Source organism: Danio rerio, chromosome 16, assembly GCF_052040795.2.
Source record: "Danio rerio strain M-AB ecotype USA chromosome 16, GRCz13ab, whole genome shotgun sequence".
Taxonomy (NCBI): domain Eukaryota; kingdom Metazoa; phylum Chordata; class Actinopteri; order Cypriniformes; family Danionidae; genus Danio; species Danio rerio.
In genome coordinates this window covers 15,337,137-15,354,079 of record NC_141036.1, presented here as the reverse complement: position 1 = coordinate 15,354,079, position 16,943 = coordinate 15,337,137, and the positions used below count along the sequence as shown (strand labels likewise).

General features: G+C 38.2%; 1 protein-coding gene across 2 annotated transcripts in view; it reads right to left on the bottom strand.

Moving 5' to 3' along the window:
• Positions 1-2,436: 2,436 nt before the first annotated feature.
• Positions 2,437-16,943, bottom strand: part of deptor (DEP domain containing MTOR-interacting protein) — a 92,866-nt gene continuing 78,359 nt past the window's right edge. For both annotated transcript variants that reach the window (NM_001442356.1, NM_001077320.2), the window contains 1 exon segment: positions 2,437-6,689. In NM_001442356.1, coding sequence (NP_001429285.1) covers positions 6,561-6,689 — 129 coding nt within the window. In that variant the 3' untranslated portion in view covers positions 2,437-6,560.

Below are 16,943 nucleotides of genomic sequence, written 5' to 3'. Positions count from 1 at the left end.
GGGACTGAGGTTTCTGGGACAGAGATACTGTATGACTTGGCCCAAGTTGACAGCAGTGGGTAACATTGTGCATTGTCTTTCCCCCACTTGAGAGGACAAGCCATGAGTGAGATAGAGGTCTCTTTGCTGTACAAGTCAATGTCTGCATCAATTTGAACAGTGCGCTGTATTCTGCAGTCCCCATGACTGTTATTAGTCGTATTCCCCAACTTGCAGGCATGTGCACACATAGGGCTCAACCTATGCAGTGCACATGCCCTTTTTAGTCTTGGATAGAAAGTGCCCTTCCAAAATTATCACACGTGCCCCCAGCGACGCAACACACCCTGCGTCCTGCCCTTCAGTAGGCGCGCGACAACACAGCTGAATAGAACGCGGGCGACAACACCGCTATTCAGTACGCGCCCGGCGACAACAACAACACCCCCAGAAAAACCGAAATGCTTCCACACATCTGATTTAAAACCCGCTTTAGATTCGATCATTTCCAGCTCTTTTTCATCCACGCTACAAGCAGCACACTCCATTTCCACATTACTGGATCTGTAGCGACAACAGACCGCAAAGGATGATGGCCACGCCTGGGTTGATGGGAATTGTAGTTTCCGCTACCTCCCGTTCGCTTCATTCGCCTGAGCAAAATTTCTCAGAAGACTTATAGTTTAATCGAGTCATGCGACTACGGTAATATTGAAAAAAATTGCTATTGCGGTATGACGGTATATGACGTTATGAACAATACCGTTACATCCCTTATATATATATATATATATATATATATATATATATATATATATATATACACAACCTGCAGATTTCATACTAAATGTTATGCATAATATTGCTTTCTTATTGTTCATTGATTTTCTTTTTTCGGCTTGGTCCCTTTATTAATCCGGAGTCACCACAGCGGAATGAACCACCAACTTATCCAGCACATATTTTACGCAGCGGATGCCCTTCCAGCTGCAGTCCATCTCTAGGATATATCCATACACACTCATACACAGACAATTTAGCCTACCCAATTCACCTTTACTGCATGTCTTTGGACTGTGGGGGAAGCCGGAGCACCCGGATGAAACCCACGCGAACACAGGGAGAACATGCAAACTCCACACAGAAACGCCAACTGACACAGCCGAGGCTCGAACCAGAGACCTTCTTTCTGTGAGGCGACTGCACTACCTACTGCGCCACTGTGTCGCCCTGCTTTCTTATTGTTACAAAAGTAAAATAAAGTAAATTTTGAAGTTCCATTATGTACATGTACAAATCAATGTACATTAAAAGTGGCAACATAAATAGTTTTACTTATATTAAAATTTAAATATTAAATTATCCCATGTTTTCTGACATTTTAAATCAACAGTGTATATGGGGTTGTGTACAATAAAATATTTGTGGAAATCTGGTTTATTGGTCCAAAAATCAAGCCGTGGCCCTGCCTTCCACCAGTGCCCAATGGTGGGTTTATAGGAGGATTTTCCCACATCGCACCTTGAGACCATGCCCAGTCAGGTCCTGTGGGGAATGCCCTAGCCACCCCTTATTTTACTCATAAGGGGTTTCTGAACTCTGTTTTGTCTGGCTTAGCACCTAGAAACTTTTTGCCTAAGGAGATTCTTCACTTCCTTCACAGCGTGGCAAGAAGTAATAAACTCTGTCAACCAGGAGCAGCTCGGAGTAGTTCTTGGAATGCTTTGGGATCCTTGCTGAGACAGCTGAAACCATGACCCGGCCCCGGATAGGTGTTTAATAAATGGATGGTTGGTTTATTGTTTATTATTCACAAAAATGTTTCACTTTAGGCAACATGTAAAGTATTATAATCAAACATCAACACATGTAGTGTTGTTCTTTATCTGCAAAACTCTGCTTTGCACTCATGTGCTCTTTGCCCTTAATGTCATTGTATTGTTTACAAATTTTATTGCTTACGTATATTTTTATACTACATTTTATGTATAATTTTTAGACCACATTTTATGTGCAATTGTATATATTGTAAATTTTCTTTTTTTTTTCAAATTTTTATATTAACATTATATGTTAGGCACCTAAGGTCTGAGAGTAACATAATTTCGATTCTCTATTTGTCCTTTACATGTGGCTGAATTGACAATAAAGCTGACTTTGACTTGACTTTGACTTTAAAATCAAGTAGGTTAGCAAACACTGTTAAACCCAAATCCAGAGAACTAGTATCTTAAACTTTGTAAACCATACTATAAGCAGCTAATTAAAAAAGTATATGAAAAACAGTGTATAAATCATACACAACTATTCTGTTAGGAGTAGAAGGTACAGTTTGTACCATATAAAAACAATTAAGTCTATGGGAACTCCCAATGAAACACCCAACATTTTTGTGTGTGTGTGAGAGAAAAAGTCAAAATATAATAAATAATGTGGTTTTAAGGACCAGCAGACAGCTTTAAATGAAATCAAGGTGTTTATTAAAACATGAATCAAACACACATTAATCATGATTTGAGCTGCACAGAGAAATACAAATAGGCTGTAATGTACCATTCCTCTTTAAACGGACACATGTGCATTGAAGCTTTGAATGAAACTCTTCTATTTGTTCCATGTCAAAAAAACAAGGAGGACAAGATCATTGGATTAGTTTACAGAATATGTGGCACATGTCTGGACCTGAATTTAACAGACTACCCTGATGCTGATTGTCATGATCACCTCCACGATCTTTAAAGTCTTCAAACAGACGTGATTTCTTTTGTATAATTAGAGACGTTACATAATGAAAATTAGTCATGGTTTTACTATACATATATACTGTAGTTAAACCATTGTAACTGTAGTAAAATGTAGTTATATAAATGGTATTCAATCTGCCAGGGAAAAAACTAACTATTACTTTTACTATAATATTTTTTACCATATTTTACTAGAATATTTTTGTAAGGGTACGTGACCAGCCGTGAGAATTAGCAGCACAATCATGGTCATTAAGGCAGAATATTTGAGCTTACTTCATACAAAAACAAATAAAATCTTCCTGTGACTGTTATTGTTGTTTTCATCAACACAAATTAGTACAATTTCACTACAATAAAACTCCCACAAATGCAATATTCGTTTATGAGCATAGAAAAGATGGCATGTCATGACATCCCTTACAAATATGAACCAGTTTTGCTATAAAAGAAAAAGCCACGGTTATTGTAGTTAAACTATGATAACCACAAATAAAACCATGTTTTTGCAACACTAACCATAGTTTAATCATGATTTGGTCACAAAACCATGGTCACTAAACTTTTACTCTAATAAACCCTGGTTCGTTTTCTTTTACAAGGGATGTCTTCACTCGTGCACGAATGACTGACTGCTTCGTAATTTTCATGCATGGGGATTTATTTGCACAAACATATCTATTGTATGTTTACGATTACTCTAATGACTTTTTCATATAATATTAAAGATATACTTCTTAAACTAGTTACGCAATTGGCAAATGAATCCATAGACACTACTCTTCTATGACTATCCTAAATTATATATTTTTTCCTGGCAGTATTTAAAGTTCTCCAGTTAAAAGGCTAAAAAAATACTTCACACAAGTACTAGAAAGCAGACACTATTGTACATGCTGTACTCCAACATTTTGTGTGCTGTTGTTTTAGGTGTCCCAGTGAGTTCAATTCATGGCTGCATCTGAAAACCTAGGTAGCTGATTAGTTGCCTATAGCTGTCATAGCAGGTAGTGACTCTGGTGGACAGTGTTTGTGCATCAAGTCACCTCGTAAAAAAGAGGATAATTATTTAATCATGTAATGTACAACTAAACAGAGAGACCTTTGATGATAACTAAGGGAATTGCTTACTACAATGGTAACTTCTCACTACAAATGTGTAAACCATTGATGGAAATCTTACAAACTGACACCCAAGTAACCATTCGTGACACCAGCTTTTTCTTTTTTTTTCTTTTTTTTTTTGGCTCAACAGTCTGAAGACAGGAAGTAAAGCAGATGTGCCTTGATGTCTTCCCGCCTTGAAATGCTGCCTCTGAAGACAGCATTTTAGAGCTTTCGGACACAGCCCATTCACTCAAAACACAGATTATGAAAAATTGCGATACATATCTGAGTTATGGGTAATTTGGTAACTTTTTGGTTTCAGCATTGTGTAACAACAGTTTGATTATAATCTCATTAAGCAAGCTATTTAAAAAGCAATCTCTGCATATTTGAATCAATTAAGATTCCGTTTGAAGTGAATGATCTTTTAATGTAAATTTATCGCCCCCTTATAGCATTGTATTTAATCTCTAAAACAATTGACAGCAATTTGTAACTATTTAGCATTATGACAAATCCGTCGCTATGAATTATTTGTCTCCTTTGCAAATTAGATTCATTTTGATTCTTAAAAAAAATAACAAATTTCATTGTATAAATAAATACAGTACACAGTTTTCACTTCATAAAATAGCTTTTAACTCTCTTGAGTTTGTACTATTCATTCATTCATTCATTTTCTTTTCAGCTTAGTCCATTTATTAATCAATTGTCACCACAGAGGAATGAACCGTCAACTTATCCAGCACGTTTTTACGCAGCGGATGCCTGTCCAGCCGCAACCCATCTCTGGGAAACATCCACACACACTAATTCACACTCATACACTACAGACAATTTAGCCTTCCCAATTCACCTGTACTGCATGTCTTTGGACTGTGGGGGAAACAGTAGCACCCGGAGGAAACCCACCCGAACGCAGGGAGAACATGCAAACTCCACACAGACACGTCAACTGACCCAGCAGAGGCTCGAACCAGTGACCTTCTTGCTGTGAGGCGACAGCACTACCTATTGCACCACTGCCTCGCCCAGAGTTTGTACTTGTTTTAAAAAAAATAATTATAATTTGTGTTGTATGAATGCATTTATCATAAGCATTAATTGTGTTGCTGCTTTTACTTCAATTCATTCATTATTTTTCCTTCAGCTTAATCCCTTTATTCATCAGTGGTCGCCACAGCAGAAAGAACTGCTTATCCAGCATATGTTTTACACAGCGGATGCCCTTCCAGCTGCAACCCAGTACTCGGAAACACTCATAAACACTCATGCACACACATAAACTCTACAGCCAATTTAGTTTATTCAATTTACCTGTACTGAATGTCTTTAGGCTGTGGAAGGAACCAGAGAACCTGGAGGAAACCCACGCGAACACATGGAGAACATGCAAACTCCACGCAGAAATGCCAACTGACCCAGCCGGAACTCGAACCATTGACCTTCTTGCTGTGAGGCGACAGTGCTAACCACCGAGCTATGTCACATACTTCTATTTAAACGTACTTTTTTGGTTACATTATTATTATTCCTTCAACTAATATGTAGTAAAGATTGTTAAGATTTGGAATGAATTTGAAGAATTGTGATGTATTAAGGGCAAAGCGAAGCAAAAGTGCAGATTAACATGTAAATGTCTGCGTATTTGTACTTGCCTAAAGTATTTTTTTGCCCTAACACTTTATTAAGTGATTTTTTTCTGTTTGTTGTCATATAACAGTAACATTATATAGCTTATTATTTGCCTTTTAGATGCAATTTAAACAAAAGACTGAAACTACTTATACATACAAACTACTTTTACAAGACTTTTTTTTTTTAAACAAAAGATGAGTTACAGCATCTTTTAGATGTGCGTAGGTTTTTAAACATTCACCTTTAAGTTTCAATTAAAGTATGTAAGTGCTGTTGTTGGTTGTCACCTGCATTTGGATGGATGTCTAAATATATAAAATGTCACTAATGCTGGGCTCACACCAAACACACTTTTAGTTTTTCTACCTCAAGCTAATTATCTGCTCAAGCTGAATTATTTTACCTTTTGCCGAACACTGAGGCAAATTCTGCACACTCATAATTAGCGCCACCCAGAAAAATGGCTATATTTCCACATTTATATTGACTTTGTATGTAATCTATTAATAAAAATACTTCATTTTGCTTCTGGTGTGAACCCAGCAAAAGTCTCTGCAAGCATGACAGTTATATAAAATATTTTCTATAGAATTTAAACTAACCACACTAAGGTAATGTGAAGAATTAACATCCAAAAATACCTGACGCTATATTATTTTCCTTTACTCTCCAAAAGTCACAGCATGAACTCTAAATAAAGAAACAGTCGAGAAAAAAAAAACACTGAATTGTGCTCTTACCTGAATGGCAGACAAATATATTAGTTTGGCATCTGTCCTGCAAACCTACCATGAGTGTTTTAAATGCTACAGTTCTGCTAAAAAATGATTTTTGGCAGCTGCTTTTCCCATAAAATCTGTCCAGTTACAGTCTCAGCTGACATGGAGCGGTAACAGTCAATGGGGAGCCAATAGGAGGCACGGATTTTAATGCATGGATTAGTGTCATGCTCTTTAAGCTAACAGTTCGAATTGAAATGATGAACAGAATCAAGGTTTCACTTCTCAGAAATGTTCACTCGCTGAGAAAAGTTCAGCTAAAGGAAAAAGAGAAAGAGTCAGAGAATAACAGAAACCACAGAAGAGCTCGTCTTCAATATTCCCCTTCCTCCATAACCTCCATGACAACTGTTCTGGGGCCGGTGAGAATGATGCTGCTGACGGTCCTGTAATCCTGATTCAGCACATTCAATCCATTGACTGCAACCACAAACTGACACACCTGTAGAGAACAGCATGAGAAAAGCACAGTTTCATGTTTAGTCACATTGACTACACCCTTTTTGTACTTTGATAAAGACAAAGTGCTGAAAAACAACATAATGAATATGGAGCATATAAATCACACAGTATATGGCACAATACACAGATTGAAATCTTTTTCACTGCAGTACTTTCATACAATTACATCTTTTGGGAGAACGGTATATTTTAAAACTCTACTAAATTGACTCTCTGAGAAATATTGCTAATGAATAACATAGCCTTTAGCCCTTCCTGGTAAACCCATAATGGAGCTGTCATCTAAAATGAGTCATAGCTACCATTACCGTTATCAACATCAAATGATAAACAAACAATGTTTTTAAAACCCTGCCATTTGGGTTAATTGTCAACATGTGCTTGGAACCTCTGTTTTGGCATCACTTCTACAGTTGTGTGTGCAACACTAGCAGCTGTAATTACACTGTAATATAAATCTGTTATTTTATTTTTTATTTTATTTTTTCTGGCAGCTGAGGTGTCAGAAAACAAATAAAAATAACGACTGTGTCACAGTCACCCCTGATCTAGCCCATGCAGATCGCTGGAGAACTACAAATTTGCCAGCAAAAGAACTACAAGACCCAGTCATGCACCACTCTCATACCTGGCCTAGATCCTGTCTGATTGCAAACAATCACATCTGAAGCCGCTTATTAACTGATTACATGGACTATAAAGAGAGCACTCACACACACATCTGTGCTGAGTCTTGTTAAACTGTATAGTGAACATTACGACGTGTTTTTCCTTGCCTTTTCCTGCCGTAGTTTTGACCTTTGCCTTGTTTTGTTTGTTTATTCCTGTATGCTGCCTGCCTTTTGACCACTGCCTGTTTACTGACCACGACTCTGGATTGCTCGTGTACATCTGTTTGCTCCTGTGTTGACTGTTGCCTGCATGACCATTTTCTACATAATAAACTTGCATTTCGATCCGCACTTCCTGTTGTAAGCGTCCACTTCACATTGCAGGCTGTTAAATTACGGGGTTTTTTTTCCAGCACCCCAGCTGCCGGAAAAAAACCCTGTAATTGTTTTTGATTCATTGTAAACACAAATCATCTAAATCAACAATGAAAAAGTTATGATAACTTCCAATAAAGTTATGTAAGAGGAACCTAATCATTTGTAGCATAACCAATTAAACCAATTGATTAGTTTAAATTATTACACAGCTGTCTGAAATATTTGACTCTGGTTGGTCAGTCGTGACGTTCTAAGGCAGGGATGCCCAAACTTTTTGTTGTAAAGGACCAAATACTAAACTTGATTGAGAGCCGTGGGCCAAAGGTAAATATATCAAGCTGTATAACAAAGATGCCATGAATAACTCATGTCAACTCATACCTGCTTAATAGTCTCTAGTAGTCTTGAACACCTTGATTAGTTGGATCAGCTGTGTTTGATTAGGGTTGGAGCAAAACTGTGCAGAGCTACGGCCCTCCAGGAATCGAGTTTGAGACCCATGTTCCAAGGTATGTTATTCCGAGATAGCAATTGGTGAATCTACTAACACTTCGAACTATCTTTACTATCAGCTAGGGATGCTTATTTCGGTTAATTCTGCTAACCAACAACCGCCGCTCATTAATCAGTTATTAACGGTTAACTGGTCAGATTACTATTAATTTTATATCAAACAAATTGGCATGTCTATTTTGTGTCTGGCACATTAAATATTGCATTTTAAAATACTGATTTATTTTTATATGCTAGCTTATTAATAATAGAACAATACAACAGAGCATTTTCACGCACCTGCAGTGTTTAGAACAGAAGAACAGAATAAACTAAATAAAATAAATAGGACTGCCCTAAATTATTTTCACTTAAATAATTAATTTATATTACAAATCGAAAACACTGACTGATTATTTTTAATAACTGGCATAGGCTGCTTTTTTTCCAATCATATTTTTGTCTTCCGTCAAACAAAAATCGCAGACTTCCTCAAATTGCTCGCTCCACGGAAAATATGCATTTATTTAATGCCAAGCTGTTATTATTATAATCACAAAACCTTTTAACATTTTTAATAGAAATAATTAACTTAAAGATTATGTCTTGCTATATGGTTTCCTTTCTCTCCCTCGCGGTTCAAGTGCTCGCGCTGCGTGATGAAAAGACAACAACAACGCACGCATATGTTGACTTTTTGTAAACAGTTTTGTTGTTTAAATATGATATTGCATTAATGTGCATACATGCTTTATAAGCTGTAAAATAAAAGGTAAAGCCTATTTGTTGCGTTTATGACGCAGATCCAGGTCAACATCAGCGCTTTTTTGGCATCAACACGTCTGTTTCAAACAGCAATATTCTTCTTCCATTTTGCTTCTTTGGCAAATGTGTCTGTAGCCACGGGTTATACGTTATCGTCCCGCAAGTTAAATATGTCTTGCAGTTGAACAAGTGGCCCACCACAGCTAACGTGCTTTTTTCATTCCAAAAACACGAGGTGCACCTCACTGCCTTTATGTCGACAAGGAAAAAAGAAGAGAAACGCGGTCCTCTTATGAAACGACTGAATCAGCTGGGTATCGATTGTGGAAAAGTGTTGTTGTCTATGTTGTTACAATTGTAATATTTAATAATATTGTGATATTCAAGATTTGTACATTCATACAGCTCTGGATAACTTAAAACAGCGATTAGACCTTCAGAGCGGTGTTAATGCATCCTGAAGTAAAGCGAAACGGCTATAAACTCCAGCAAGATAGAGTAATTATATGCAGAGTCATACTTTATCTATAAATAAAGTATAACTATAGAAACTGTGTTCATCTTAACTGAAAGCTTCGGCCTCACGCATGATTGCTGGACTCACACAGTCAGTCAGTCAGCACGTAACTCCCAGAGGATTAAACAGATAGCGCACAGCACTATACGGTTACAGAAAAGTTTGCGCTGTTATGATTCACTTACCTTTTAATACGTTTTGATGCGATTATAATCCGCTATTAAAAACAACAACAACAATAACTGAATGTTTTGAATGGGTAATGTGGTCGTGACGGGATGCATTTCGGTCCCTGCCATGGAAGAATGAATGTAGCGGAAACCATGCTCTTTAAAAGTTCTCTGTAGTTGTCTTGAAAACACAAGCTGCTGCTCTGGGATGAGCCGGGTGCAAAAGATGCCCCTCTTAACGCAAAGGCGCATTCAATCGGCCCCTTATGCAGCCAAACTAAAAATATATAAAATAATAATTTTAATTGTTTAACTGATAGCATTAATCGGTTACAAACGCACCCTTTCGGTTAACAGTTAATCGATTATTTTGAGCATCCCTACTATCAGCAGGTACTTTCACATTTATATACACTTGTCTGTCTCGCAGCTGTTTGGCGCCATATTAATTTGTACTGTACGTTATTGTATGCTCCATTCAGTTTCATTTTCTGTTAGTTTTGCCTTTCTTTAAAAAGACTTAATAAACTATTATGTCTCATTACAATGTATAGTATCTAATTTTTAAATTTAGTGGTAAGTAGCCATGTGATAAGCGGGATAAAGTATATTCAGGAGGTTGTTTTTACAGACTGAAGCCCTCCAGTGTTAAGCGACATTTACACTACAAATGAATTGCAGTGAAGTGAAAGTGAAACTGTTTATTTCAACAGAGAGCCAGCGACTCCCAGCAAACTTTGCCTACGTGATCGATAGCGTCTGTTGGTGACAAGGTGGGCATGTTGAGCGATGCGACAGTTCAGAATCCTTCAAGTTTATGCAAATTAAGAGCAACTTTCTTGAGGGACAGCCAATATGAACATTAGTAGAGCTCACATAATCCTCTCTCAGCTCCTGCAGAGGCTGGTTGTATCCTCCAGTAAACTTACTCTATGTACATGGAAATGCCCATTGACGGTTTCAATCGCCACCCAGAGAGCGACAGGCAGCTACAAATTCGCTGCTAGTGTGAATGATACAACAGCCCTCCTTGGTTGGTGGCATTCTGTGACTGAATAATATAGTGTAAACTCCAGTCCGCCATTTTCATTTTCTGTCATTTTCTTTAAATTTTCCTTTCTTTAAAGACTTAATAAATTACACAGTGTAAATAAAAATGTTTAGCAACAAACTGTTGGATATTTTTAGGCAATGATGTCATGGGTTGCCAATTGGGTCTGAGCGAGACTTGTCACATGCTTTTTGATCCTGTAAAGTTTGCCTTTTTAAACTCAGCTTGGTTTTTATACCAAATATCTATTTTTATAATGTTTATAACTGTACCTTTTCAGAGTATTTAGTATGTTGATCCTTTGCTCTTCCAGTTTTTTTGCCCATCTTTTATGGCTCAAAATGTTTTGTGTCTCATTTTTATGTTTTGGGGCAAGTAGCTGTGTAATAAGTGGGATAAACTGTTCAAACATTTTCATTAATGGAAAAGTAAATGTTTTCACAGTATGATTTGCTCATTTGGTAAAACGTTTAATAGACATTCATTGTGTTTGCAATAATGTTCATTACAATAAAAAGGAGACACTGGGGGTAGGACTGGTGTAATTTAACAAGTGCAGCATTACAGCTTCTGCTCAAGATTGTCTTTAAATAGCATAATGATTTTGCCGCAGAACAGACTGAGCACATACAGTGCACTCACTCTGCAAACATGACCTTATGTAATGAGCATTCAGAAGTAACGCTAAGGGAGTAGTGTTTTTTTACAGTTGCATAATCGTAAAGCTTCATTATGGTATAAATTAGGGTCACAGCAGTTGAATGCAAAACAGATATGACTCCATCTATCACTGCTGTAAATTAGACATACAGTAAAGACACAAAGTTTTTAAGGCCTATTCACCAAGGACAAAATCAGATATTGAGATACTGAGAAATATAATCCTGAATTTAACAACAATAATGATACAGTAACATTACAGAACAACATTATCATTTGTAATTAATTAATTAGAACATTTTTTACAGCTAATGAAGGCTAAAAACATTGAAATCCATCATGTATAATAGCGGTTTTTGCGGATGTTTATCTTTATAAATATTGTTCTTGGTATGAGTGAGGATTTAGCCTGGATCTGAGTAAATGAATAAGACCAACAGACTCAATTTTGAGCTGAATTGAGAGCTAAGGTCAAAGCTAAATGATCGTGAGTGGGTTGGTGTTTATAATCTCTGTCATTTATCTACCTGTATCTCGTAGATCCTAATCTAACATCAACAACATTTTATGGTAAAGCAATATTTTATGGCAAATCTTGACCCTTAGCACTATCTCTTGACAAACACTTTCCCCTTTAAAGCAGGGCTATTTAATTAGTTTGTCATGGGGGCCAGTTCATGAAAGCATCCCATATGACAGGCCGAAGAGATATGATTTGCAATATGAGTGATACTGTAACACAACAGCATATAAGAGCCCATATGTTGTATTTGTGCTCCTTAAGACACCCATGTTGGCTTTTTCTACACTAAAATGTTAATATATTGCATTTTGAAACTACATTATATCAGTGCAATAGACTTTTTTTATATACAAACATTCAAATGTTGTATTTCAAAGCACAACAAAAGCAGTGCATTGCTTAAGTAGGCTTCTTCTACATTTAGACACACTTAGGCCGTACTCACACTAGGTACAGTTGCCTTGAACCGGGCCAAAGCACGCTTGTCCGCCCTCCCGTCTCCCCCGGCGGCCTGCGCTCACACCATATCGGGCCTTGGCACGCTTACGTCATCGCTGCTGCTCTGTTCTGTGAGAAGCGCTCTCTATAGCAAGCCTTTTTAGCATTTAAATCTTTGTTCTGACTCCATAAATATATTTAGAGATATCTCTAATTATATTTTGACTTGTCATAATTATAATTCCACTACTCAGAATGACAATTAGAGATATCTGCAATTACAATTGTACGAAATCAGATTGGAGATATCTGCAAATATATTATGACTAGTCATATTCCTCCATTGACTTCCATTGAAAAATATTTGCAGATATCTCTAAATGAGTTTTGATTAGTCACAATTGTAATTAGAGATATCTCTAACTGAGTTTTTACTAGTCATCATACATTTGGAGATGTCTTTAATTCGTCATATTTAGAGATATTTACAAATATATTTGAAGATATCTCTAATTAATTTACTAATAGTCGAATTACAGTTGTAGATATCTTGAATTGGATTTTTGACTAGTCAAAATTCATTTGGAGATATCTCTAATTACAATTGTGACTAGTCAAAACTTATTTAGAGATATCTGCAAATATTTTTCAATGGAAGTCAATGGAGAAATATGACTAGTCAGTCATAATATATTTGCAGATATCTCCAATCTGACTAGTCGAATTATAATTATGACTAGTCAAAATATAATTAGAGATATCTCTAAATATATTTATGGATAGTCAGAACAAGGTTTAAATGCTAAAATGGCTTGCCATACGCTCTCACCCAGTAGCACAGTGGAGATTTCTCTAGTTATATCCTTTCAGTCGTTTGTTATGCATTGACATGCAGTCAAATATTTTGCCAAACAGTCCTTATGGATGCGGTGACATGCAGTCAGATATTTCACCGGACAGATCCGCCACTTTTGGCGCTCATAAACAATCATAAAGCTCTCGTGCTGCAGGAATGAGGAGGTCTGCTGACGTGCAGTGAGGGGTTTGCGTCTTTAATAAACTACAGCAGATCACTTTGCGTTCAGTGATTTGCGATCACTGAACAGTAAGAATGATTAATTAATCCATATGAAACAACCCCTTAAAAGTTACGTCTCGCTTTCAGTTTTGGGCTTTGGCGCGTTTTGCACTCACACACAAGCGTACCGCGCCAAAGCCCAAGTGATGCGCGCTCAGGCACACCTCTTCCATCCGGGCCAGGGCCAACCAAGTGAACCATGCTTGAGCCTGATTCAGCGCACTCACACTTCTCAAACGATCCGGGAAACGGGCCTGGGCACGGTACGGATGGCATAGTGTGAGTAGGCCCTTACATGTTATGTTTTGAACAGCATAACAATTGTGGATGCAGTTATAGATTTTGGTTATCACGTCATTATACGTCAATTATAGATTTTAGTTATCACGTCAAGCTTTATATTAGATAAGTATTTAAATGAACTGTTGTTATCATCTGCGTTCATACATACATGATCATTTGTAATAATTTATCAGATATTTCTTTTGTTTACATTGCACAGAAAGTCACGCACAAATCTCATCGCTATGGCCGCTATTTGCGACATGAACTCGGTAAAGTTGGTTTTAGGTTTGATTTTCGCCAGACATTTTTTGCAGAAAATTTTAGGGATCATCTGCAAATTACATCGACAGGACCAAAACGCACAGTAACGCAAAGCAGAAAAAAGTATTGATTAGTATTGATTAGTATACAGATTCCAGTAAATGGTTAGAGGATTCACTATAGATAACAAGTCTACTGTCCCTCTAACTATACAGTACATACAAAGCAGAGATAGGCAACATTTCTTTTCATAGGCATACAGTGCACAGCAGCTTAAGATAGAGGTAAAGTTGGCTGTATATTCGCACATTCGTTCATTTAGCAGTCTCTGTAGTTTACCATGTTACCTTGACTATTCGATGATATTCTTGATATTTTCTCACATTTTCTCCTTCATTTATGTATACTCAAATATATAGGAAAAATATTACAGTATTTCACCTAGATTCACCTAGATGTAAGCTTCTCATTCAAAAGTGTGCTTACATTCCTAGAGACTAAACTAACTTACTACAGCAGAGATTTCCCAATATTTCCATTAATATATGATAGAGGTAAAGTTGGCTTTATATTCGCACGTTCATTTAGCACTCTCTGTATTGTTTACCATGTTGCCTTGAATATTCAATCGGAATTAGCATGCCAGTATGACTTCTAAACTTCTAAACAACATTAACATTATCTAATTCACTGTGAAAAAATGCTGTACTTTGATAGTCATTGACTGCTAATATAATTTCCCTATTTAGAAGTTGCAAAGAATACTTCTCTGAAATTACATTACTAAGGAGAATGTCCGAATATCTGAATATAAAACCAACTTTACCTCTATGAATCAATCAGCACCACCATATTAGCCAAAGCACAAACGGGGCACTCAAGAAACACCTGATCTCGTATCCCTCCTTAATTCTCATTGACCAGGCGGGAACCTTGGGCTCATCAATCTCCGAGCTCAGGGTTCTCTCCCGGGACAGCATGCCAAACCTGCTATCATAGTTGAGAATTATCTAAGTGTGAACTCTTGAAATAAACTGTATGCAACAAATTAGGAAAAATAATCACTGTAATTCACCAAACTATAATTTGTGAAGTTTCACGAACTAATTTCGAGAGGAGCACGTGATATGATTGACTGCAGCTGGCCACCCATCTACATTCATTAGTTAGCCAATCAGATTAATCCAAACTCACTATTAGTAGCCTAGGTAGAACTACTCCCTTATTTTCATTTTCTCCTTTCCTCCTTTACCACAGGGAGCCCTCGAGAACCACCTGATCTCGTCCTCCCCTTACTGCTCTATGGACTAGGCGGAAGCCCTGGGCTAACTATCTCCAAGCTCAGGGTTCTCTTCCGGGACAGCATGCTTAACCTGCTAAGATTTGTCAAACAATGTCTAAGTGTGAACTCTTAAATCTAATTTTAAATGGTGTAGTTCATTTCCAAATACCAGACAGACTTACTACACTTCAGATTTATAAAAAATTTCATTCATATAAATATACAGTTCTGTCACCGACTCGGTCCCAGTCATTCCCCTCGCTGACCAGCAGAGGTCACCATCTCCGGACTTCTAACCATTACGTCATCCTTCTCACTCAGATCCCAGCACACCTGTTCTCCATCTCACTAATGACCCACGTACCACATATAAGCAGCTCACACACACACTTCATTGCGAAGTCTTGTTTAGCCCCGGCCAGCATTTCTGAGCGTTCTATTCTGCCTGATCTCCCGTTTACCACTTCAGCCCGTTCCTCGATTCTGCTCTGTCTTCTGCCTGCCCTTGACCTAAAGCCTGATTACACGGACTCTGATTCTCGCTGCCTGCCCCTGACTAAAGCCTGTATTACGGACTCTGAACCACGCTGCCTGCCCTTGACTCAAGCCTGGTAATCACTCTGCCTCTGTTATCTGCTAATCATCGTTGAGTTGTATGTTGTATGTTCGCACAACCGTGCGAGGTGTTGATGTTTAAGTGTGACTTAATAAATACTGCAAAATGGATCCCTCCGTGTCAGTCTCCCCGTTACAGAAGACTTCGCCAAACACGGATCCCGCAGCCATCCAGGTTTTGTCTCACGAAGTCACCACACAAGCTCAGGTATTGTCAACACACCAACAACAACTAACACACCTAACTCAGTTAACAGATTAACTGGTGAAATCCCTCCAAAACCTGCAAGCTGCTGCCACTGCGCAACCGACCGCCAACTACCCTCCAAGTCCACTTGTTGTTGCACAACCCCCGATGACTTCCGGAGTTCGATTGGCTTTTCCTGACAAGTTCTCAGGTAACCCAGCAAAATGTAAAGGCTTTCTATTGCAATGCAAACTGTTTATCGCCCAACAACCCCATCTATTTAAGGACGAGAACGGGAAAATTGCTTTTGTGTGCTCACTGCTCACTGGGAAAGCGCTAGACTGGGCTACTGCAGTTTGGCCAGACAGTACCCCGATATTTCCCTCGTTTAATGACTTTCTCAAACGTTTCTGCACTGTGTTCGATCATCCGGAGGGTGGTCGTAACGCTGGCGAGGAGCTATTGTGTATCCAGCAGGGAGATCGCTCCGCAGCTGAGTTCGCTCTGCAGTTCCGCACCTTGGCAGCGCAAACTGGCTGGGCTGATGATCCGCTCGTCACGCTCTACAGAAGGGCTCTAAAGCCAGAATTGCAGCGAGAGATGGCATGTCGTGACGATGGGAAAACTCTGGATCAACTAATCGAGCTTTCCATAAGGTTAGACACTCTCCTCCGCACTCGCAATCCGCTCTGCTCAATTGCTTCCAGTCCTGTATCCCCTGAAACCTCCGCTGAACCCATGCAATTGGGTAGAACCCGTCTGAACCCAGAAGAGCGAGAACGACGGAGAAGAAATCACTTGTGCATTTACTGCGGACTTCCAGGTCATACGAAGGTTTTATGTCCCAACAAGCCTCTCCCTAAAATCCTCTCGGTGAGTGCAACCACTATGTTCACTACCACTAATAATGTTGTGAATCTG